The sequence below is a fragment of the Anguilla anguilla genome, chromosome 2, assembly GCF_013347855.1.
Source record: "Anguilla anguilla isolate fAngAng1 chromosome 2, fAngAng1.pri, whole genome shotgun sequence".
NCBI lineage: Eukaryota > Metazoa > Chordata > Actinopteri > Anguilliformes > Anguillidae > Anguilla > Anguilla anguilla.
This window is the reverse complement of record NC_049202.1, coordinates 52,500,469-52,525,172: the sequence shown is the minus strand read 5'-3', so window position 1 is coordinate 52,525,172 and position 24,704 is coordinate 52,500,469. Positions and strand designations below refer to the sequence as shown.

The 24,704-nt window shown below is 44.9% G+C and overlaps 1 protein-coding gene across 7 annotated transcripts in view; it reads left to right on the top strand.

The window, feature by feature from the left end:
• The first annotated feature begins 10,692 nt into the window (after positions 1-10,692).
• trrap (transformation/transcription domain-associated protein) overlaps positions 10,693-24,704 on the top strand; it is a 100,269-nt gene continuing 86,257 nt past the window's right edge. For 2 of the 7 annotated variants that reach the window (XM_035404682.1, XM_035404675.1), the window contains exons 1-21: positions 10,693-10,734; positions 11,906-12,087; positions 12,428-12,477; positions 12,585-12,695; positions 12,836-12,940; positions 13,328-13,411; positions 13,615-13,671; positions 14,000-14,125; positions 14,923-15,000; positions 16,216-16,304; positions 17,125-17,221; positions 17,329-17,467; positions 17,978-18,056; positions 18,932-19,166; positions 19,303-19,633; positions 19,733-19,830; positions 20,164-20,358; positions 20,457-20,648; positions 22,238-22,403; positions 22,514-22,770; positions 22,872-23,072. In XM_035404682.1, the coding sequence (XP_035260573.1) occupies positions 11,988-12,087; positions 12,428-12,477; positions 12,585-12,695; positions 12,836-12,940; positions 13,328-13,411; positions 13,615-13,671; positions 14,000-14,125; positions 14,923-15,000; positions 16,216-16,304; positions 17,125-17,221; positions 17,329-17,467; positions 17,978-18,056; positions 18,932-19,166; positions 19,303-19,633; positions 19,733-19,830; positions 20,164-20,358; positions 20,457-20,648; positions 22,238-22,403; positions 22,514-22,770; positions 22,872-23,072 (2,790 nt within the window). In that variant the 5' untranslated portion in view covers positions 10,693-10,734; positions 11,906-11,987. The other 5 variants (XM_035404681.1, XM_035404676.1, XM_035404677.1 and 2 more) reach the window with 5 other exon arrangements.

Here is a 24,704-nt window from a genome sequence, read left to right as displayed (position 1 = left end):
TGGCCAGAAGCTACCTCAGTGGAGTGGTTTTGTGTTTGGGAAACTGGTTTTAAAACGTTATATGCCACATATCTGGGGATTGAAATGCTAATGCAACCTTTTCCTGCTGCCGAGGTGGAGTGTCTCTCATGTGGACAGATGTAGATGTACGCCGTGGCCCTTGAGTGCACTCTGCTACACCCATATCCTTCAGATAAAAAATAACCCTGAAAATCTGAAAGCATGGTGCAAATACAGATATGTCATGCTGCAAAGCACATCAGCAATATCACTTCTTAAATGTATGGGGTTTTCTAATGAAACATGTTTTTTATTTTGGAGGAAAGGGGGAAAACCAATTTCCTGTTCCATTGTCGTGCGGAACATGAACACGAAGCAAACTTTATGTCCCTGAAGGACTCTGGTAGTGCAGAGTAACCAATTCTTATCAACTGGATTCAGACTGCCTGGAAAGGGCACTCTCTTCTTAATGTATTCATCTTCTGGAAACGTGATATGAGGCCATCCATTGTGTCTATTAAAGTTTGGCCCTCAAAAACAGACCAGCCATCACTGATTCATAGTGAGCCATCGGTTCAATAGGATATGCAAAACGGGCATAAGTTCATGAAACTCAGAGCAACTATTACTACTGTTTTTTTAAGCATTATTTTGTATAGTTCTCTCTATGACTCCACATCAGGCTGTCATAAGTAACTGAGTAAAATTTGTATGTTTCATTTGAAAAACACATTATTATGTAGCTTAGCTAGTAGCATGCTGGGAAGGCACCCCAAGAGCAAAATACAGAGATACAACATTGAATTAATTTGCCATATAGTGATTTTCCTTTTCTATGTAAGAGTAACATTGCATATAAATGTGCTCAAGCTTCTGTGTTTTCTCTCCTAAAGTTATGCCTGGTTTTCTTCCAATAGCACCCTGAATAACCATCTTGACTTGTCATGAGACTCTGCATTGCAAATAATTCAATAAAAAGGGGGAATGCAGCTAGCCGTGCATTTTCATATAACCCTATTACCTTTTCGCTGACTTACTTTCCCAAATACTGTGATTTGTGAGAAGCATATTTAATTCAGATTTAGGCTGTCTCAAAAATTGTGTCCAATGATTTTTGTAATGTACAGCCAACGGAAAGAAGGACATTCTTAGGATGTAGTCCCTAGGATGTCTAAAAAGAGGTGACAAATTATTCTTGTGCAGAATCCCAATAATTTGTAGCAACATGCTAATCTATGCCTTTGACTTGATTTTTTAAATCAGAACTCAAAACATACTTTTTAACATGATTTCTTAGACTGGTGTTGTCTAGGTTTAAATTTGTCATTGAATGAATAGAAATTGAAAGAAATCTTGAAATTTTGTAATTCTTTACATTCATCATTGTTTTGCAGTGTTGTATTTTTGCTATTTGATTATGTCATGATGATGCTGTTTTTTGATAACTATATTGCTAAATTCCATTATTAATTTTTTTTGTGTGACTGATGTACAAATTTAAAATTTAAACATTAAAACTCTCAACTGTAGTCAGGATTGGCACTGTATGGATTTGATCACAGCCACAGGGTACATCAGTAACCTGTGCATAAGTAAAGTACAATAATAGAAGACTATATTGCCTATATATGCTTATTGTGAAAAAGGTGAAAATGGTGATCAACGTGAAGGGTGTTGTGACCCAGGCTGTGGACTACAGCTGCGTTACTACTGCTACTGTGTCTCTAAAAAAAAGGGACCTATTGCAGTGCTCTCCCCAAAACCCTCTCATAATGATTAATGTACTTGCACGTAGCCGGCTGCCTTGCCAATGCTCCTCCACTACAATGAAGAGCTAAAAGCCGTCCCACACCTGTGTGAGTGCAGAATGAATCCCTCCTCACACCCCTCACACAAAGCCTTTTCACCCTTTGAGCGAGAGCTGGCATATGCCCTGCATTATTTATTTATAAAGATTTCCGTCATAGATGGTAGTGCCTGTCTTCTCATATTGTCCGTTTCCTCTCTTTCCTCGCTTCCTGCCAAGTATTTCTAACTAGGTCAGCAATTGCAGTAAGCCTAATACCATGCTTTAAAATCCATGCTTGGCAGTAAGCTTGACTTCAAGATTTGTTGCATTATGCGTCTCTTTAAAAGCTCTGAGAGCTTAATTTTTTTCCTGGTGGCCTTGTGCTTCCTTTGGCTTGTTTGAAAAAGAAGGTTTATAGGTTGTGCGATAAAAGCATAATGAATTAATGCCATTAATATATTTTTATGTTGTTTAAAACACCATGTGTATATTTAAACACAACATTATGACAATATTTTAAAAAATATTTTGTCATTAGCTGGTATTACATTCACACATAAACACACATAGTTCTATAATTAGAGCCTTAAGTCATATTTACATTTATTTTATAAAAAATCACATTCATAAACATTTACATGTCACAACATACACAAAGTTTTTACTTTTCAGTGAATAATAATTCAGAAATAACATTACTAATATAAAATCATTCCTTCAGTTACTGAATAGACGAAGTGGAGATACAGTTAGGTCCAAAATTATTGGGAACCTTGAGAAAAACAAGGAAAAGGTTGTATAAAATAAGCAACATGATAATTTGTTATATTTTATGCTTAAACATATGGAAGACATGTATACTTTTATTTGAATATCATTTTTAAATTGCTTTATTGAAAAACATTTTTTATAGAAACATATGTCTCAAAATTGTTGATTTTTTAAACATCTTTTGTATCCTTTGAAAAAAGGCAATCAGAATTTAATTTGAAACCAGATAAAATCTCTTTTTTAAGTGAATCCCAGCCTTAAGGAACTGTGTTGTCCCCATCCTTAACTTCCTGTTCCATTAGGATATAAAAATGAGGTGACACGCATGAAAAATCCATGGGTAAAGCCACTGAACTGTCAAAACAAGAAACGGAGGACAAACACAAATCAAGTAATGCTTTGTACAAAAATATGTTAGTGGTTAAAGCAATATTAGGGCAATAATCTGACAGTTTGGAACAGTTACAAACCTGCAAGGGAGAGGATGCAAGTATATGTTGTCCGCACACAGTGAGGAAAATATTGAGGGAGACAAAGAACCTAAAAATCACAGTTCGAGAACAGCTGAGATTAGCAGCATGTTGAGATCACCAAGTTTCAAAATCAACCATTAAACACTGCCTCTATACCAGGACACTGGGCAACTCCCTACTGTTTTCCATAAATGACATAGGATCCTTAATAAAAACAATGAGCCAGGACCTCACTTTACTTTCATATGGAAAAAAAACAAGACCAGGTCAAAACCTAGTATATGGCTGGACCGAACCGGCCGACGTCACAGACCTACGCGGTGTAACTTTACAACTCACTCAGTCAGTTAGTCAGTCATTTAGTCAGTCAGTCACAGACATTCGCATTTGTAGGGCTGGCCCTGCTGTTGTGGTCCAGCCAAAAACAGTAAGCCATTGCACTGGACATTGCATTTTCCCGTCTGGTCCAGAGAAAATACTGCCCCCTACTGGCCACAAAAACCACTTCCTAGAGAAGCTTGTGTTCCCAGGAATCACCAAACCCTGGTGAGCCCTGCTTAGCCTCAGGCATCAGGTAAGAGAATAGGATGGGAAGGCTGCTGAAAGTACAGCTGTATTTACTGTCAAGTATATTTCTCAACGTTACAACAGCAATGGTCCCTGGATTCTGTCGAGATATTTGAATAGTGCTCCGCATATGAACACATCATATGCGTGTTATTGATGAATTTGACTAAAGAGAAACAAATGACAAACACGTTGAAATAATTCCCTGAGTCCTGCACACTGTAAGAATTCTGAACTCATTCCCTGTCCCTTATGCTGAAAATCCCTTATTCCTTGCACGTAAGAAATTGTATACATTTCATCATAAATTGTGGTCAAGTCATGCCCTGAAATTACTCTGAACACTACTTTCATCTTTTTTTCCTGTTCTTTTTGCAGACAGTGATTATGTGCAGCTGAGAGCTGCAGGGAACAGAGAGAATACAATGCCCGTCTAAGGACGACGTGTTTTATCTGGCTGCTTTTAGTCGGTAATGCTGGTTGGAAAGGACTGATTAGCCTGTATGAAGCTGCTCATGTGGAAACATAAAAAGGATCTCTAGTGTAATCATCAATCAACTACAGTATAAGGACATTTAACATTTATTTAAGCTCAGTTCATTTAGAAAGCCTGAACTGTTCGTACCTCAGAATTGCAGGAAATTGGCAAATACTTTTTCTCAAGAACCTTACTTTCTGGCAGACATAGTATTTTGTGCAGTCTTGTTCAAAGGTTTGCACTAGAGTATAGCACAGAGTGTAGACGGAGACGGAGTGTAGCACAGTGGGTAAGGAACTGGGCTTGTAACCGAAAGGTCGCAGGTTCGATTCCCGGGTAGGACACTGCCGTTGTACCCTTAAGCAAGGTACTTAACCGAAATTGCTTCAGTATATATCCAGCTGTATAAAATGGATACAATGTAAAAATGCTATGTAAAAGTTGTGTAAGTCGCTCTGGATAAGAGCGTCTGCTAAATGCCTGTAATGTAATGTAATGTAATGTAATGTATAGACCAATATGTTAGAAATCACAGATTAAGTAAGTAAAGATTTCCAGATTACATTTCTTCAAAAAATGTTAATTAACGTTAAGCTTGGTGAACAAGTTACCCTATGATTATAGTGTCCATTTTCAGAATTAAAATCAGGAAATCCCCACAGATTGTTGGTAGCTGGTGTTAGGGATTAAGTGAAGAAAATGCCCCTGAAACAGACTTGAACACCAGATTAAGCAATATTTTACAATGTCATACAATATCCTGGTATTGCACCCAATTTTTTCATTTTCATGTAAAATTCTTTTGATTTTACTTCAACATTTTGTAATGTTTTATAATCCAGCACCTGCAACATATTCTATTTTTAGTCCGTTAACCTCATAATGGCTGGTATATTACATCATACTGTAAAAATAAATGAATCCAGCCATTAACAGAAGATTAGATAGAGGTGTACACATCAAATCCAAATCCCATATTTCATTTTCTTTACCTGCTCATGCCTATGACATTTACTGTTTTAATCAGAAGTGATAAGCTTCTGTATAACATCGTCTTCTCAGCGATAACCTCAATCCTACCACTGATAAAGTGACCTCTTATAGTAGGCTACATCTTAAAGAAGCATTCACTATTAGATTGACTGTGGAATTAAGAAATGATTGCATTTTAGAAAGAACCCTTAAATGGAATTGAAAATCACACCCCCATTTCCATTCATAAAGGTTATAGTAAAAAACCTTAAGACATCAGGATAACACTTCATTATGAGGGGAAGGAAAGATATAGAAATTCCTCATTTTGTATGTCATTTTGTGTCCTCATAATTTTGGACTCCTTGTATTTGCCTTCTCTTGTACTCTGATCATAAAGCTATGAAATTGTGCCCTCCATTCAGGCTATCCTGCCACATTACCAGATTGCACAGAGCTGAATGCACGGTCTGCACACATGCATGTCATGTTTCTCATGGCCTTGCATGACAAGTACATTTTTGTAATTGCACAGTTCTATTTATACTAATTAAAAATTCCAACAGGTTCCAATATAATTGGTGCCGCAATTGTTGCAAGCAAGACATATTTCAAAAACCTCATGGTTTAAAAACATGTTGTGAATTTTCCAAGTAAAAACAGTGCTTCAATTAGACTTCTAAAATTTCTAGAATTCTCAATCTTATCTTGTAATTAAAAATGAGGTATATTAAATTGCTTTTGGTGTCCATCATTTTAATTTATTCAGATCAAATTTGCATATATTCCCAACCATGCTTGCACCATTTGGACCACAATTGAAATGTGACAACTATGAATGAAGGAATATTTGCACTTGAAATATTTGCTTGTTGATGGTGAGGTCTTTTCGACTGACAAATCTATATCAGATCTTTAAATTAGTATTTTTAAAAAAATAGATGATTGGAAATCAAATATGGCTAAGGTTATTCCAATAAATGTATTTCCTGTGAGCAAAGCGTTTTATGACTCATGCAGGCAGCAGGAGTGCATTTGAACATCATTATTTTTCTTTGTCAAAATTTCTTTTTCAAATCTTAATATTTTCAAAAAGTCCAACCCAAGCATTTGATCATCAATCAAAAACTGAGCATGCGGTGAGCTCCCATGTGACTGTTTGGATGTAAGAAGCTTGCTGTGAGCACTGGCTGGGACCTACAGCATTGTACCAGTCTGCTGTGGGAGAACATAACTGGCTCCATCCTTCCATGGATAGGGTGGGTTTAAGTCATGGTTTCTTCAGTTTACTGTGGTATTAGATCAGGGTTGCACCATGAGATCTCATCTGTTTGGGGTCAACTACTGCACCTAATTATTTAATATGCCCAATAATTTGTAATATCTGACTAATTTAATTAAACTATGAGCTAAACAGCTTTAAACTGCATGTGCATCCATGGTAAAACAATTTTCAGTGTTCTAATAAAGAGCCCCTTAGCATTTGTGTATATAGCGGTACAAAAAATCAATCCAGAGTAATTGGATCCAAAACCAGCATGCTCATCAGCTCTCCAGGAACTGAATTATACAGCCCTGCATTCGGTCTTCCCAATGACATGCCAGGGCTCCATGGGTTGCCAGCATGTTAGCTTTCCTGTAGTAGAGTGTGGCCTGAAGAGAGGAAATTAATCACAAGCTCAAGGGGTGTTACACTGGAGAAGCACTGATATATCCCAGGTCCAGATATGCAGTGGCACAGCTAGACACAACTAGTAAAATTTAATTAAACTGGGGAAAGTTAAGGAGGCAGCTGCTATAAAATGTGATTAAAATCCAAATTTTCATCAATTATCATATAATCCATCCAATACATACCATGAAACTGCGCTGGGACTGCCCACAATTTTCAAATTTCATCCATTACTACTGTGATCTTGTGTGTTTACTTCATGAGAAGTTGAAAAAAAAAATACATATCACTGCAGCACATACTTGAACCCCCTATAGGATGAAAAAATACATTTTGCATATCACTAAGGAGCTAACAGGTTTTCTGTAAACAGGCATTTCACACATTTTTGCAAAGTACATCTGAGAATGGGCAAACGCAAAGTAGAAAGTAGATTGAAACAAAACAGTGTGGCCAAGCCTGTTGCTTAAGTGATTTGCTGGGATTCTGCTGTCATTCCCGAACAGGGGTGGGTAAATTGGAGATTACAAGCCCAGGCCCCAGGGCCATTTCAGGGTTTCAGTAATCAGAAACCCAGTGCTTTCAGAATCACAGACCCAGAGATAGGATTTCTTTAAAAAATAGTCATGTTTCTGAAGAAAGAGCTTTGTTGGATAGTCTACAGCACTGAACAAAACCCCATCCGCTTTCATAGTAAGTATTCTCTTTCATTTTCTGAGTTCAATGATGTCCTCTATGAACTCTTAGAAACATGTCCATGCATAGTAAAGTGATCATTATGAGTAGCTCCATGGCAGCCTGTACAGTGACATTGTGCCTCCAGAGGTATATAACCTGATTATTTTTCAAATAATTAAATTTAATCTCAATTTTCGGTTGGCACTATTTTCTATGGACACCAGAGACCACTGCACACATGGAAAGTAACAGTATGAAATCAAACATATTTATATTTATAATTGGGTATAAATGCAAAATAAAATTTAACATGCAAAGCAATATTGTATTCAAATGTAAAGCCTCTGGTAACATAATGTCTTTGTACAAGCTACTTTGGAGTTACTTGAAGTGTATTTTTGCTGTAAACACTACAAATTCACAAATGCCCTAACACAGCCATTAAACAGCCTGCAGGTTCTACAAAACATCTGTTAGTTCCTAAAATGTCATTCCCCACAAATAAAAACGGTTTGGGCTAATAGAATATACACTAAAACTTAAACAATATCAAAAACTCCTGGTACAGTAGCATTCAGACTCTTCAAACTGTTTTCAGCTCTTCAGGCCAAAGCCCTGCTATTGGGCCCACTGCGCTCAAGGTTACCAGAGCCAAGGTTTATGACAATTTAAACTTAAACATAGGTGAAACCAGAGAGTTACATTCATTCCACTGTGATAAAAAATTGGTTTATTTGAAGCTGAAACAGGAGAGTTATAGGGATTATTGTCAGGGCGCAAGTTTTCACAAGTTTGTCGTAAGCACAGCATGACATGAAAACACATAGAAACTGTGTACACTGAAAACTGATTTAGAGCTAATAAACATGCAGTATTTTATGCAGTATTGCAAGCAAATGCACAATTCAACATCACATTCAATATAATTCACAGAAAATTAACTATTTTTTATTTTCTTACAGTAGCCTAAGCCTAACTCGCCATCTACCTTTACCTTGCAAGCAGCGCTTGCCTGAAAAGATATACTTTGCACAGACTCCCATCTAGTGGTACAAGAAATTATTGCAAAAGGTTTGCTCTGAATGCGGTTCCTTTGGGACACTTTATTCACAGACTGCCATCTAATGGTATGACAAATAATTTCAAACATGCATACAGGATTTACAGGAGAATTAGTTTGCAGATTACCAGTAGCAGGTAACAGGTAATGAGAGATAGTTTCAGTATACAGCATACACACAGGAAATTTGCTTATTGACCACCATCTAATGGTACAGAAAATAATTATTACAAATTATTGTGATGTTTTTTCAGTATGCAGTGCCATTAGGAGAGTTGGCTGCTTGTAGCATGTCAATATCTATCAGTTTTATCAGTTATATACTCACTACAAAGCTTATGTATGTAGACAGTAAGCTGATTGAACTTTTCATGTTCTTTCTGTGCATACATATCAACACTGGAATGGACTTTCAAACTGTGTGGTTTTTAAAATTGTATTAAGTGTAAAATATTTAAATATTGCTGTATGTTCCCACATAATCCCTTTCTTGACCTATTCTCTGTAGTTGGATCTAAATTGCTCTAACCATCCATGGTATTTTCAGAATTATTTGATGGCTCTATATATTTTTTTAAATCTAGTCATGTTGTTGTTCCAGTCTAACAGTTTTATTCTCTATTATTTTTTAACGCAAAAGCAAAAATAAGCTAAATTACCAAGTAAAATTAAATTCAGGGTTTTGACTTTAAAAAATATTTGCATAAATATAACATTTTTACTTGATTGGCCAGCCTGATTTTCCACCATGATTGCAGTTTCTTTGATCTTGTCCTCGCTAAATTAAAAAGGATTAATAATAATAATAATAATAATAATAATAATAATAAGAATAAGAATAACGAAAAACCAGAGCACAGCTGTTATATTCCCAAATGATTTTTTACGCCTAATCCACAAGCAGTGTATTAAAATAAATAAATCATGAATGAGCATAAAGCAATGTGTTGATGGTATTGTTTTCCTACTTTGGCTTTTCTTGTTGTTGCGAAGTTCCTGCACAAGATTATGGATATGTATTTGCCTTTGTGAAAGTACTTGCCCTGGTTACGTAGTATTTTAAATCGCTGTCTTAATTCCTTAAGTCCCATCATCCCAGTGGAAGGTAATACCCCATTTTACATTCAATTAATTTAAGATTAAAGTTCTCCTATTTGCATTTAGTTTGCATTTTAAGTGTTCACACACTCAATATTGAATACATTGGCTAAGGCTCTTTGGGTTTTGTGATGCTTGCAGGCTTGAACTTATAGCTAGCCTATGTATAATTTTCATTTATCTGATATGTCAAAATATATAAATTGCTATTCACACAATGTAGATATATATTTATAGCTCAGTCTTTGATGTATTTAAATTCATTAAACTTCTGAATAAGATAATACAACCTGGACACAATATCCAGTCCTCTCTGCATCAGTATAACCTTTGACTAAAATCATGCAAGGACAGATAAATGTGGCCTCCTCAGTAACTCCACACTAAATGCAACATGGCTACATTTGGTCCCACTATTTTTGGTCACATCAAGATGTTTAATGATACATACTATAGATGTATATACAGCATTTGCATGTTTTTAATGTGTGTGAGTTTGTATTTTTAAAAATAAAATATAAGGGTGAATTTTTTTTTTTTACTGCTCCTTGGATCGATCCAAGCATTTGAATTCTAACATTACAAATGATACCGCATAACAGCAGATTCTTGGACAAAAAGCAGACTACGCTATTTTGTTATCTTTGTCTGAATTTATAGTGCAGAAGTTCAAGTGAACCATTTCACCATTATCAAATTCATATTCTTCAACTGGGCTGTGGCAATCATGCACTTTTAAAAAATTAAATAAAATGCACAATTGTATTAAGTAAACATACATTGTATGTGATTCTTCTAGAGTTTATTGTTGTTGAATCTTTAACATATCTGATACTATAATATTAATTTAAATTTCTTAAATTAGAATCATGAACAGAGGAAGAACACGAAGACCATCGTTTTCGATGGTCTTACTACTACCTTTGAAATCCCATTTGTCTTTCCGCCAGGTAATATAGTAATAAAAATAATTTAAAAATAGAAAACGGACTTTGAAATAAATAAATAAATGTATTTATGCTAATATATTTTATCTTTTAAACCCTTAAACTGAACTAGCCTTTGATAAATACCAGTTGAAAAATGATAGCGTTTTGATACAAGAACAGTAGTTGACCGGTACTACATTCTATTGGGCGGAAGTTATAGGAAAACTGTTTCCTGTCTGTGTGGTCGGTAAGTTCGAATGTGGTCGCTACTTTCTCCCCAGTTAATACCGTAAATCCATTTTCTTGGCTGTCGTATTCAGATATGTATTATTATGTAGCTCATCCTTGTTCAGAAAATTTGTGAGTAAATGTGTTATGGTTTGTGAAGACTTCGTGCGTTAAGATATTTAGCTATGTAGCTAGGTTGCTAGCATGGGGAGAGGAGGGGCAAAAGAAAGCGGGGTCTTTCTTTAAGGATGGAGCTAGCTAGCTGCTGTTGGCGTAGCTAGCAAACTTACCGCTAGTTTGCTACATAGCCTGATAACTAGCTGCTTATCAGTATTGCTACGTTGGCTAATCGTGGAAGGACCCATAAGTCGCTAACTTTGAAATAATTTTGAAGCACATGCCAGAGGTTTGCTGTTGCGATTTTGTTGGCGCCATGCACAATTTTACCCGGAGTTGCATAGCGAGCTCGCCAGCCTGCTCGAGTGACGTAAACTGACTTTAAAATGAGCTGGTACTGGATGCCTTTAACTAGCTGATAGCTAATAGGTAGTTAGCGAACACACAATCCAAGCCAAACCAGTAGTGATAAATTATCTGTTGTTGTTATTTAACAATTGAATAAAAAGTATGTTCGTTGTTAAGGCAGCGCATTAAAGTTATGGCTATCAAGAACGAATGCCAAAAAATGTGAATAATTGGCTGCATGAATCGGTTTGTAGTTTCCTAGTTTTCTATGTAAAGGTGCTGTTAAACCTGGCAACATCTGAATCTTTGACTGCAACTGCTGCATTATATATTGGATCTTATTTGCTTTAGCCGTTGAACATGTGTTTAACGACTGATGTGTGCTTTGCTAAGTTTGTCGTTACGGAGTTTGCATGTTCCTGGACTTGGTTTTGAGACACAATCGCATCTGTATGTTGTTGATGACCATGTATTGACTATAGCGTTGTTTGAAATGTGAAAAGTTTATGAACGAGAGGTAAACTGCTGGTTCATTAGCTCGCAAGCTGAATAAAGTTACTGCAAATTATCTGGCAGTTGCCTTTCGTCACTTTTGACTGGAATTAACTTCTCATCGTTGAAACGTGAAACGGGCCGAAAGTACCTGTAAAGTTCATATTTCGTTACGTGTGTCAACACTGTATAGAGCAATCACCGAGTTTTATTTATTTTATGTTTATGTGCAGAGCGGACATGAATTCTCTGTAAGATCGTCGCAGGCTCTGTCTGCCCTACTCCGTCGCAACCCTGTCTCTCCCAGCTGGAACCATGGCCTTTGTGCCTACGCCCAGCCCCACTGTGGTGGACCAGACTACTCTGATGAAGAAGTACCTTCAGTTTGTGGCAGCACTCACAGACAACAACACACGTGAGTGAACACACCTGTGGCTTTCATTATTGCATTCTCAAGACCGTATGGCAACTAAATGGAAATTGGCATTCTCAAAAATGCCAAATGTTATATTAGCAGGAAAATGGTTATGAACAGAAGCTAAATGATGAGAGCGATTTGCTTTAGCCCAAGAAAAAGGTACGCATGTTGTGTGTGTGTGTGTGTGTGTGTGTGTGAGAGAATCTGAGGCTTGAGTGTAATGTACCTATAACTCTGGGCGGTGAAAGTAAAACTGATAAGATCTGAGTGCTTCTGCTGAGATGAACAGGTTTGCGTTGCACTGCTAGAGCACCTGCTGATTGCTTTCACTCCTCAGCCGATGAGACCAAACTGAAGATGATGCAAGAGGTCAGCGAGAACTTTGAGGTACGCATGACACTTTTCATATTTATCTTTACTGAAGCTCCTTTTTTGAAGTGTGTTTGAAGAGGAACGGTCCCTGCGTGTGCGTCATCATGCGTCTGTCTGTTTAGAATGTGACATCATCGCCCCAGTACTCCACCTTCCTGGAGCACATCATCCCACGCTTCCTCACCTTCCTGCAGGATGGAGAGGTCCAGTTCCTACAGGAGAAGCCCACTCAGGTGACTGCACCCCCAACACCTGGGCCTCTCTGCTTCACTTACAGTCTTGCCAACGCACTTTTATTTGGTTGTTGTGTCTCACACACTTTGACAGTGCAGTATTAAAGATGGCTTTTAGTGAGAACTTGTCCTTATTGCAGCAACTGAGGAAACTGGTCCTTGAGATTATCCACCGCATTCCCACCAATGAGCACCTGCGTCCTCACATCAAGAACATCCTCTCCGTCATGTTCCGCTTCTTGGAGGTACGCTTCTCTGCTCAGTCTGTTGATGGAAGTGTGTTGGGTACCTCAAATGGACCGTTTGTGTGAGAGTACATGCGGTCGCGTCTCTGTTCCGTTAGTGTGATATCACACTTTCTGCCAATGCATGGCTGGGAGGATGGCTAGTCCTGTCTGTTGTCCTGCCTACTGTTCGCTTGGGTTTTAATTTTCACAAAAGTGTATGCATGGTGTAACTAGCATACTTTGATTTTAATGACTGGGGGAGAAATGGTTTGGAATCCAGGGCAGAGAAATTGGGCTGGCAAGCAGGAAATAAGATGTCAAAGGAGTTAATGACCGCAGTCCTTCAGTGGCGATATGTCCCCCTTTCTGTAGCTAGGCGGTGACTGCTCTGCGTGTTTGTTTCAGATTGAGAGCGAGGAGAATGTGCTGATCTGCTTGCGCATAATCATCGAGCTACACAAACAGTTCCGGCCCCAGATCACACAGGAGGTAAGGGATGTCCAGGCCTCACCCTTCCCTTTGTACTCCAAGCCTAGACGTCCATTTTCTTTTGATGCGAAGACCGGCTTTGACAGTCCCGATGAAATCGATCCATCGGCCCAGATCAAAGTTTGGATTTAACGGAGGCGCTTTGTTGTCGAACAGCGGTCATAGATTAACTCGTCTCTCTCTTCGTAACCCCTCTACTCCAGATTCATCACTTTTTGGACTTTGTGAAGCAGATTTACAAAGAGCTGCCGAAAGTGGTGGTAAGTGAGCGGCGGGGTGGGCGTCGAGCCGCAGGTGTGTGTGTGAGTGAGTGTGTGAGTGTGTGAGTGAGTGTGTGAGTGTGTGAGTGTGTGAGTGAGTGTGTGAGTGTGTGAGTGTGTGAGTGAGTGTGTGAGTGTGTGAGTGTGTGAGTGAGTGTGTGAGTGTGTGAGTGTGTGAGTGTGTGAGTGAGTGAGTGAGTGAGTGAGTGAGTGAGTGAGTGAGTGAGTGAGTGAGTGAGTGAGTGAGAAAGAGAGAGGCTGTGTGTGACGGTTGCCCTGATCAATTGCTCTGTGTGCCCCCCCCCCCCCCCCCCCCCCCCCCCCGCAGGCGCGCTACTTCGAGAACCCGCAGGTGATCGCCGAGAACACGGTGCCCTCCCCGGAAATGGTGGGCATGATCACCTCCGTGGTGGTGAAGACCGCGCCGGAGAGGGAGGACAGCGAGACGCGCACGGTCAGTGTCCGTTCGGCCCGCGCTCGTGTCGACCGTCAGACGCTCTCACCCGGGCATTGCTGAACCGCACCTTTTCCACACAGGGTTACGTTAAAGCGCTGCCTCACGTGTCACTCGTTTCCTTAGAAACATCTTGTCCTGTGCGCCTCCCTTTTCATGATGGCCTGTCGTACTGTCAAGCTAAATTTTTCTCATGAAGAGTGGCTATATTTTTATTTTTTGTCACAGCTCCTTTGGTCGCCATGTAAGAGAAGTGGCTCTTTTTCATGCTTCGCTATTCATTCAGCTCGGAACAGAGTGCCTCTCTGCTGGATCTCACTCTGTTTGGGAATAATTACTGTCATTAGTCCAGTGAGAGAATGGGATATGGTTATGTAAATATGTAAATATGCTATTATTCAGGATTTAAGTAGAGGCTGCGCATAGTAATCAGAAGTTGTGGCATGAATTGGCTCTGATGGAAATGAGACACTCTTCCAGCTTCAGTTCTGTAGGACCTCACTTCATGCAAAAACACTGATTATGCTGGTCGATCATTGTGTTTTTACCTCACCATTTTTTCTGCTTCCAGTTCTGTTTCTTTTCAGTCTATGCTTGCTTCGGGGGTGCAGTTGGAAAAATATGAGGGGGGGGGGGGGTGGGGGGATGGGGGGGGGGGGGGGGTTAAATGCTGTGATACTGGACACATGTAATCCTGTAATGCGATATTTATGCAGTCTTGGGGCATTGCCTTGTGTTACATGTGTGTAACAGTATAACATGTCCCTGTCCTGAATGTCCTTATTTTCTGTCTCCAGCACACCATCATCCCCAGGGGCTCCCTGTCCCTCAAGGTGCTGGCGGAACTGCCCATCATCGTGGTGCTCATGTACCAGGTGAGTGAGCTGGGGTCTGCAGCACTGTACCACAGTCAGGCTCCTGTACTGAGCAGCACTGTAACACAGTCAGGCTCCTGTACTGAGCAGCACTGTAACACAGCCAGGCTCCTGTACTGAGCAGCACTGTAACACAGCCAGGCTCCTGTACTGAGCAGCACTGTAACACAGCCAGGCTCCTGTACTGAGCAGCACTGTACCACAGTCAGGCTCCTGTACTGAGCAGCACTGTACCACAGTCAGGCTCCTGTACTGAGCAGCACTATACCACAGTCAGGCTCCTGTACTGAGCAGCACTGTAACACAGTCAGGCTCCTGTACTGAGCAGCACTGTAACACAGTCAGGCTCCTGTACTGAGCAGCACTGTAACACAGCCAGGCTCCTGTACTGAGCAGCACTGTAACACAGCCAGGCTCCTGTACTGAGCAGCACTGTAACACAGCCAGGCTCCTGTACTGAGCAGCACTGTACCACAGTCAGGCTCCTGTACTGAGCAGCACTGTAACACAGCCAGGCTCCTGTACTGAGCAGCACTGTAACACAGCCAGGCTCCTGTACTGAGCAGCACTGTAACACAGTCAGGCTCCTGTACTGAGCAGCACTGTAACACAGCCAGGCTCCTGTACTGAGCAGCACTGTAACACAGCCAGGCTCCTGTACTGAGCAGCACTGTAACACAGCCAGGCTCCTGTACTGAGCAGCACTGTAACACAGCCAGGCTCCTGTACTGAGCAGTCCTTGACCCAGGTCACATTTTAATAGTGTTAACTCTAGTCTAGTGTGATGGGAAGATGTACCCATCTTTCTTTGCTAATGTGCATTAACTGTATTTAATGGATCGAACTACACATCTGCTTTTAATCACAATGTGCCTTTTAAGTGACAAAAAAAACTACACGGGTGTTTGTTCACATGTAATGTATATTTGCACACTCATATTTCTTCCCAAATTGACTATCAAAATAATTTACCCCCCACATTTCTCCATTTATAGAAGAGATCTGCATGCTCACTTGTTTTTGGTACTGTAATGGTATTCCAAAGCTGAACAAACTAATTGTTGAGTGATGTCATATTTAGGCTCCTGCTGTCCTCTGGAGCTCTCTCTGTGCGGTTGATGTGAGCTAGGCTCTGGTGCGGGGGATAAAGTGGATATGTCACTGAGTGGGAGGGTAGGCCCTGTTCTGACCTCACTGCTGTGTGTTCCCACCCAGCTCTACAAGCTCAACATTCACAACGTGGTGTCGGAGTTCGTGCCCCTCATCATGAACACCATAATGCTGCAGGTGTCCCCGCAGGCTCGGTCAGTGTCCACGCCCACCCTCCTCTCTGCAGTCTTATGCTGCGTCTGAGCATGCCCTTCTCAATACGCTGCTGTTCATCCATTTCAGCATGTTTGCTTTCCTCTAGTCTATTCAGGAACTGATACCTGTTATTTAGTTTAAGACGTCAAGACATTTTGTCCGTTTCAACCAGCAAGCCAATATTTCAGCTAGTAACAGCCTTCAGTGAAGTAATTAAGTGACCATTTCTCCCTGCCACCAGTAGGGGGCGCTGGAGTGCAGCAGATGGTCGAAGTGGAAAATCCACTATGATAGCATTATAGTCCTGTTAGAACATTGAATTTTGTAATTGTGACCACTGTGCTTTGAAATTGGCTTTAGGCTATATTGGTAAAATATCCAGTAATTGTAGCTTGGCTGATTTAAATTCATGTGATCAAGTATGATAACCAAAAGTAGATTGGAGTGAGTAGAAGGTATGCAAAACCAATGAGGATCACATCATATTTATACAAAAATGTGATTCTACTAGGGCACTTAATGGAGTGCTGGTAGAACCCTTTGCTGTTTGTATACACGTAAAATCCACATGTGCTTTGCATGTCTAGAAGGCTATGGTGTGCTCTGTTGAATGAAAAGACGGCAGTTCCCTTGAAAATAGAAATGGTACTCACGTTTTTATATATATAAAAAAAAAGGATTGTACATTTTTTGTCATTAAATCTATTGATCGTAGTCCAGTTTATTTTGTTCGCAAAGCCTGGAAAATTCTACCTTTTTCTGCGAAAATGGAAAATGAACTCATTTGCCAAATAATTTCAATGTTATTTTTCATTCCAGGCAGCATAAGCTGTACAACAAGGAGCTGTACGCGGATTTCATTGCAGCCCAAATCAAAACGCTGTCCTTTCTGGCCTACATTATCCGCATATATCAGGTGCTGTTCCGCGATGCCCTTCTCTGACGCCGATGCTGTCCTTACCTGCCTGTGCCCCTGCTCTCTGTTCTAACTCCCGGCGTGTGTGTGTGTGCGGCTTGTGTTAGGATCTGGTGGGGAAGTACTCCCAGCAGATGGTGAAGGGGATGCTTCAGTTGCTGTCCAACTGCCCCTCGGAGACCGCACACCTGCGCAAGGAGCTCCTGATCGCAGCCAAGCACATCCTGACCACCGACCTGCGCAGCCGTACGTCCCCCCGCGGTCACTCGGACCGCACGTCCTGACCACGTCCTGACCACTGCCCCGCAAATCCATACTGTACACGCGCCCCTGCCATGCAGAAGAACCAAACAGTAGTGACCGTCCAAGCGTGGAGAGGGAGTGAATATTTTTCTGACTGTTTTAGATTCTGACATTCTGTCTGTTTTTACCCACTTCACACCTCCTTCCCAAGCTCTATAGGACATAGGAACGAAATCCAGTTCCCAAATAAGCCCCTCAGAATGCCACAACTGCTTACCTGCCGCATAGCACCCGTGACACCCGTCAGGCGCTAATGGGAGAACACGGTCCGGGCGTAATGGGCCTGCGGAGAAACTGAAAAGCGTGTCCAGGGCCCCCCCCCCGGCTCGTTCACCGAGCGCGGGGCGTTTCGGCGGCTGCGGTGGCCTCCTGCGCGTCGGCCTCGGGATTAACTGCCTTCATGTTTGCTTTAGACGGTGATGATGTAACTAACGATAAGCGTTTGTGTTGCAGAGTTCATCCCGTGCATGGATAAGCTGTTCGACGAGTCTATACTCATCGGCTCGGGGTACACGGCGCGGGAGACTCTGAGGTAAACACCGTTTTGATTGTCGCTTTGAGCCTGCGTGTGGGGGAGGGGGGGCGGGAAATTTTGGGAAGCAGGTGATTGGACCCGCAACAGCCCACATGTGAAAAGCCTGCCCCTTCTACCCCTTTCTTTGAAACCAGCCGTGATGGTTTTTGACACGGTAAACCTGACCAGTGAGGCTCTGGCAGTTCATAGACTTTTAGACTGCAGCTCCATCACGCCCTGCAGCGGTAGCCCTGCAGGACCGCCTGTGAGCCGGTTGTGTGGATACGCGGCGCGCGCCTCCGCAGAGCTCCAGGTGCTCGGGGGCTCGGGTCGATGTCAGTGCAGAGAAATTGGAAGTCGGCGGAGCGCGTCCGCTCTGGCTCTGACTGGGGAGAGACAGGTGCGAGGCGCGGGCTGTCAGGCAGTCATTATCGTCCCCGGCCACCAGGGGCCCCCAGTCCTGGCGCTGTCAGCGAGCTGCTTGGGCGTGGGCAGGGCCCCGCTCCCCGGCCCTGCCAGCCTGACTCCCCTCATCCCGGCCGCAGTCATCATCCTTTATTTCTCCTTCCCGCTCTAATTGGATCAGCCCCTCCAAATCACATCACATTACCCTGATTGACAGACCTTGTTGAGAGTTGTTTTTTTATTTTTTTTCCCACTGAAAAAAGTCAGTGCAGCTGAAGAATATGATGGCACAGAGGGGGGTCAGCTGTCTGCTGTTACTCGCTGATGTGGAGGGGAAGAGGAAATGAGCGCTTCCTTTCAGCTCAGGCTCCTCGATTAGCAGGTGCTGCTTTCTCTGGAGAGCAGGGGAAGGAGACGCTCTCGGTGTTTATGCGCGGCGCGTAGGCCCCCGATGCCGCCGCCTAACGCTGCCTCTCTCCGCGCCGCAGACCCCTGGCCTACAGCACGCTGGCGGACCTGGTGCACCACGTCCGGCAGAACCTGCCCCTCACGGACCTGTCGCTGGCCGTGCAGCTCTTCGCCAAGAACATCGACGACGAGTCCCTCCCCAGCAGCATCCAGACCATGTCCTGCAAGCTGCTGCTCAACCTGGTGGACTGCATCCGCTCCAAGAGCGAGCAGGAGAACGGCAACGGGAGGGACATCCTCATGAGGATGCTGGAGGTGCGGGAGGGGGCGGGCCTTCCTCGTCCGTCATCATGAGCGTTTTGCATAACCTGAGGGAGGAGTTAACCCGGGGGGCGGGGTTTTGGAGGTGCCCTGTGCCTGAGCTGAACAGGGGGCGTTTTTGTTCTCACAGGTGTTTGTGCTGAAGTTCCACACCATTGCCCGCTACCAGCTGGTCACCATTTTTAAGAAGTGCAAGCCGCAGTCGGAGATGGGCGTGGTGGACGCTGGCGCCTTGCCCGGAGTGCCCGCTACCCCCACTTCTACCACCCCCGCCCTGCCCCCGCCCGCTCCCCCCACCCCTGTCACACCTGCCCCGGCCCCTGCCACCTCCTTCGACCGGCAAGGGGAGAAGGAAGACAAGCAGACGTTCCAGGTGTCGGATTGCCGCAGCCTGGTCAAGACTCTGGTGTGCGGGGTCAAGACCATCACCTGGGGCATCACGTCCTGCAAGGCGCCGGGAGGTGAGGGGGACCACACCCAGTCTGGGGCCGTGTGCAGACATATACGGCCACCTGTGGGTCTCCTGTATAACGATTTCCCTTCTGTGTCTGTTTTTACAGAAGCTCAGTTCATTCCTAACAAGCAACTGCAACCCAAAGAGACTCAGATCTACATCAAGCTGGTGAAGTACGCTATGCAGGCCCTGGATATCTACCAGGTAGGACTTCCTCCTCATAGGTGAACCTGCACAAACAAAGTACTTCAAAGTACACGAGTGAACAAAGTACCCCAGCTGCTGAGGCTACTGCTGTCAAATACAGTGTTTCGCAGTGGGTTGCCTTTATGTTTAAATGATTAAGTATGCATGGAACTACATATGCTATGCAACCCATTTGACTTATTCACAAGTTTGTGTAAAGTAACTTTTTCAAATGGCATAAAAGATGAGTGCAGAGTTTCCTGGTGTTTCTGAGCGCGGGTGACGCGGTAGAGGAGACGGTGGGGGAGAGCGGTGTGTGTGTGCGCTGTGTGACAGCCTCCCTCGCGGCAGGTACAGATTGCAGGCAACGGGCAGACCTACATTCGCGTGGCCAACTGTCAGACGGTGCGCATGAAGGAGGAGAAGGAGGTCCTGGAGCACTTCGCTGGTGTTTTCACCATGATGAACCCCCTCACCTTCAAGGAGATCTTCCAGACCACCGTGCCCTACATGGTGGAGAGGATCTCCAAAAACTACGCCTTGCAGGTGAGCCTTCCCTTCAGCCGTGCTGGGACACATCTTCCAGGAACTGGGCGGTGTTGGTTAGTGAACGCTTTCCCTGTGCCCCCCCCCGCCCCATCCAGATCGTGGCCAACTCCTTCCTGGCTAACCTGTCCACGTCGGCGCTGTTCGCCACCATCCTGGTGGAATACCTGCTGGAGAGGCTTCCTGAGATGGGGTCCAACGTGGAGCTCTCCAACCTCTACCTCAAGCTCTTCAAGCTGGTGTTCGGCTCGGTGTCCCTGTTCGCTGCCGAGAACGAGCAGATGCTGAAGGTGAGCGAGTCATCCTCACTGACGCCCTGCACAGGTCATATCGGGCTTTGGGGGAGTCACAGGGATTCCTTTAACCTCTGGGCTTCTCAACCTTGGAGGGAAGTACAGTGAGCATTAGCAACGTTGTCCAACACGGAGGTCTACTTGTTTCTGAAACCACTTTCATTGCTTGATTAATCCAGTCATACTCCCACTCCAAGACTTAACCCTACTGAGTTGTCCCTTCTCAAAATGAGCATGTGAGCATCTGTGCCCCCTCCATGGTTTTGCTGGGCGTCTGATGGAGGGAGCGGTGGGATCATTAGCTGTTAGAGCTCGGCACGGAGGTGAGCCCTCCTGCCCTCCTGCTCTTCTGAGGGCACGCGGCCTGTTTCCGGAGGGGGGGCCCTTCGGGGGGGGGGGGGGGTTACGCGCTCCGGGCTCTGACAGCGGCTGATTGTGGCGGCGCGCGCCCCTGCGGTATCAGCAGCACTGAATTCATTTTAATACATTCTGTCAAGCCGGGGGGATGAGGAATGGCACCCGGGTCTCAGATTGATGGCTGAGACCTCGCTGAAGGTCACTCTAGAATAGTATTTGTTAAAAAAAAAGGGGGGAAAAAAAGAAAAAAGGGCTTTTCTTTTTTTTTTCTACAGTTACTGCATCTCGGAGCTCAAGGTTGCGGGCATTTAATGATGTGTAACTCCAATTTAAATGTGTTGATTTGTTCTCTCGCTTATCCGGGGGCTCGACAGCAGCCTCCTGTCGCTCCTGAATGGACGCGGCGGCCTTGGGAGGGGAGTTTAATTGCGTGATGAAACGGTCGCTTTATTAGCCTCAGGATGGAGCGCCGCCGGGCCGGCGAGGCGAGAGGCCGCCAGATGAAAGGTTCTGTCAGACCTGGGCCCCGTCAGTCCTGACGGATTTCCGAACGGCGGTGCGGGAGGACGACAACGCGGGCCTTCTGTTTTATCGAGCGTCCCGCACGCCGGGTTAATCTGCTGTGAACGGGGGGGGGGGCGGCTCGGGCTGCTCGGAGACGGGGAGGCGGGACGCGCGCGGTAGGCTGCGGTGCGGCACTCCCGCGTGGAGTCGGACGCGTCTCAAAGCGCTCGCTTCAGCGGGGCGTCAAGTAAAAAAATTGTCACGGAAGCAAACTCGGCCACTCTGTAATTACTGTGTGTGCATAACCGTTATTGGAAAGATCTGATCTCCCGCTATTAAATTTTCTTAATGCACTTCCCCGCCTTGGCTGTCGTCCCGTGTGTGCTTTTCCATCGAGTCTTTGGGCAAGCCCAACTTGTTTTTAACCAACTGGAAGGCAGATACTCCCCTTTTTCTGATGATGGAGGACTTGAAGTGCTTAGCAGATCCTTCATGTGACCTTTGACTGTCAGCGAACCAGGCTTATTCGACAGAATGGATCAGCCCCGTCTTCCTGCTCCTGCCCTTGTCAGATTTGTCAAGTCGAGTCGAGCCCTGTCACACGGACTTGTTGTTTCTCACGTCGCCTCCGTTAAGTTTTACGATGCAAGGTGTCAGCCAGCTTGCATGGAAATCGGCGACATCGCACTAAAGTTTTCTTTATTTTTTTTCCCCTGTCCCCGCAGCCCCACCTCCACAAGATAGTCAACAGCTCCATGGAGCTGGCCCAGTCGGCCAAGGAGCCCTACAACTACTTCCTGCTGCTGAGGGCGCTCTTCCGCTCCATCGGCGGGGGGAGCCACGACCTGCTGTACCAGGAGTTCCTGCCCCTGCTGCCCAACCTGCTGCAAGGTAGGCTGGCCTGCGGAGGGGCAGAGCTGCGTTAGCGTTCCACGGGTGTTTGGGGTCGCGGTCCCGAGCGCTCGCCCCGCGGTTTAAAAGTGCGGTTCCCCCCCCCGCAGGGCTGAACATGCTGCAGAGCGGCCTGCACAAGCAGCACATGAAGGACCTGTTCGTGGAGCTGTGCCTGACCGTGCCGGTGCGCCTCAGCTCCCTGCTGCCCTACCTGCCCATGCTGATGGACCCGCTGGTGTCCGCGCTCAACGGCTCGCAGACGCTGGTGAGCCAGGGCCTGCGCACGCTGGAGCTGTGCGTGGACAACCTGCAGCCCGACTTCCTGTACGACCACATCCAGCCGGTCCGCGCCGAGCTCATGCAGGTACCGCCCCCTCTCCCAAGCCCCGCCCACCCCCGCGCCCTCGCTCGCTCCCCCGCGCCTTCCCCGCCCCTAACGGCCCCGGTGCTCTGCCCACGCCCCAGGCCCTGTGGCGCACGCTGCGCAACCCCGCCGAGACCATCTCCCACGTGGCCTACCGCGTGCTCGGCAAGTTCGGCGGCAGCAACCGCAAGATGCTGAAGGAGTCCCAGAGGCTGCAGTACGTGGTGACGGAGGTGCAGGGCCCCAGCATTACTGCCGAGTTCACCGACTGCAAGGCCTCCATCCAGCTGCCCATGGAGAAGGTACCGCTTTCAGCTTTTACTGCCACTGGAAATTTAGTGCAACTGTGGAGTTAGTTATTGGCTTAGAGAACTGCGCTGTCTCCAGGTAGACATTACACATTACTTGGTATTACTATGTATTTGTTCACTCTGAGTCTTACCCAAAATACTACCATACTACATTTCTTGTGGTTGGTTGGTGGTTGGGTTTGGTTTTCCTTAAGCTTGCGTAAAGTGAGGAGAGTGGTGTAGAGTTTGTTCTGTTCTTCATAGTTCCTTAGTGATCCTCCATTTGGCTTTCGAACTCCGGTGAGCTTTTCACTAAATATGAAGGTCCGGCCTGCCGTCCGTTGTGGGAGTTTCAGGACGTTGAGTGAAGAGGTTTCTTCTCCGGCGATGTTCTTAAAGATGGCCATGTGTTCCTCGTGCTGACGATCTGCTTTAAGTGGTAGTGTGTGATTGATCGGCTTTTTCTTTGTCAGCCTGCGATAAGAACGATGAAAGATTTGCGTTCGCTGTTGAGTGAGTTTGTCCCCAAGGGCGATGTGTGCGTGCGTTAATCACTCGATACGTGCGTGTTTGTATTTAAATGAGAAGAGAGATTGATAAGCTGACATACCTTGTGGCATCAGGAGTGCTTTTATTCCCTCTTGTTGTGGGCTAGTCTTGAGGAAGCCTTATGCGTCGTGTCGTTACGTCCTCCTTTTTACGAGTGTTGTATGTATAATTCTGCTATTCTGTAGATGATTTGTCACTTTTTCTTTCTTTTTTTGCTCGTGTGAAATGTTCCCCCTAGCCTGCGTTCCTCTCTCGTAAAAACGTCAAGAGTCCTGAAAGGAGAGGGATAATAATGTAGAAAAACGTTATAGTCCCGTAATAATGTCACGACAGTATAAAAATGTAATATCTACACGCGCCCAGGGTGAGGACGGAAGAGGCTGGGAGGTTGATCCGGTCTCGCCCGCACGGCTTGTGCAGCAGAAGCTCCGGGACGGCACGTTTAAGATCTGCTTTGGTTTAATGACGCACATTAGAATGCGGGCTCATGAAGCAAGTTTGCCTCCCATTTTGTTTTTTCGGAAAAGTAATTTCAAATCCTCAAGCAAAGAAGCTTGCTGGCGGCGGACGCCGCACAAAAGCTCAGCGTGCAGCCTTGTTTTGTATTTCAATCGGATTACGGGCGGGTGGGGGGGTGTGTGTGGGGCTGGGGGGGGGTGGGTGGGGCTGGGGGGAGGGGGGGGGGGTGGGGGGGTGGGGGGGGGGTGCGGACCCCGTTCTCATCCTGTAATGAATCCATGTCAGAGAAAAGTACCTCTGAAAGGAGACAGCGTCTTCCCCAGGTAATTAAATAGATCATCAGGCTGTGAGCTGCGCTCATCTCCCGACCTTAATCAATCTGCAGAGGAGCTGACGGGATTATTTACTCTCACTAATAGGTCCTCCCGCCGCTCGCCGCTGACTGGGAAACGCAAACTGTCATTTCTGTAATTGCGTTCCCGCCAAAAGATGGATGCCGCCTCATTCCGCGGGCTTAATTTCATTTGCATGCGCCGGCCGCGGCTCCCGGCTGCAGCTGCACGCCGGGCCCGGACCCCAGCTCTGTCTGTTCGGATTGAGTTCTGGCACGTCAGCCCGCCCCGCGTAATGCGCGCC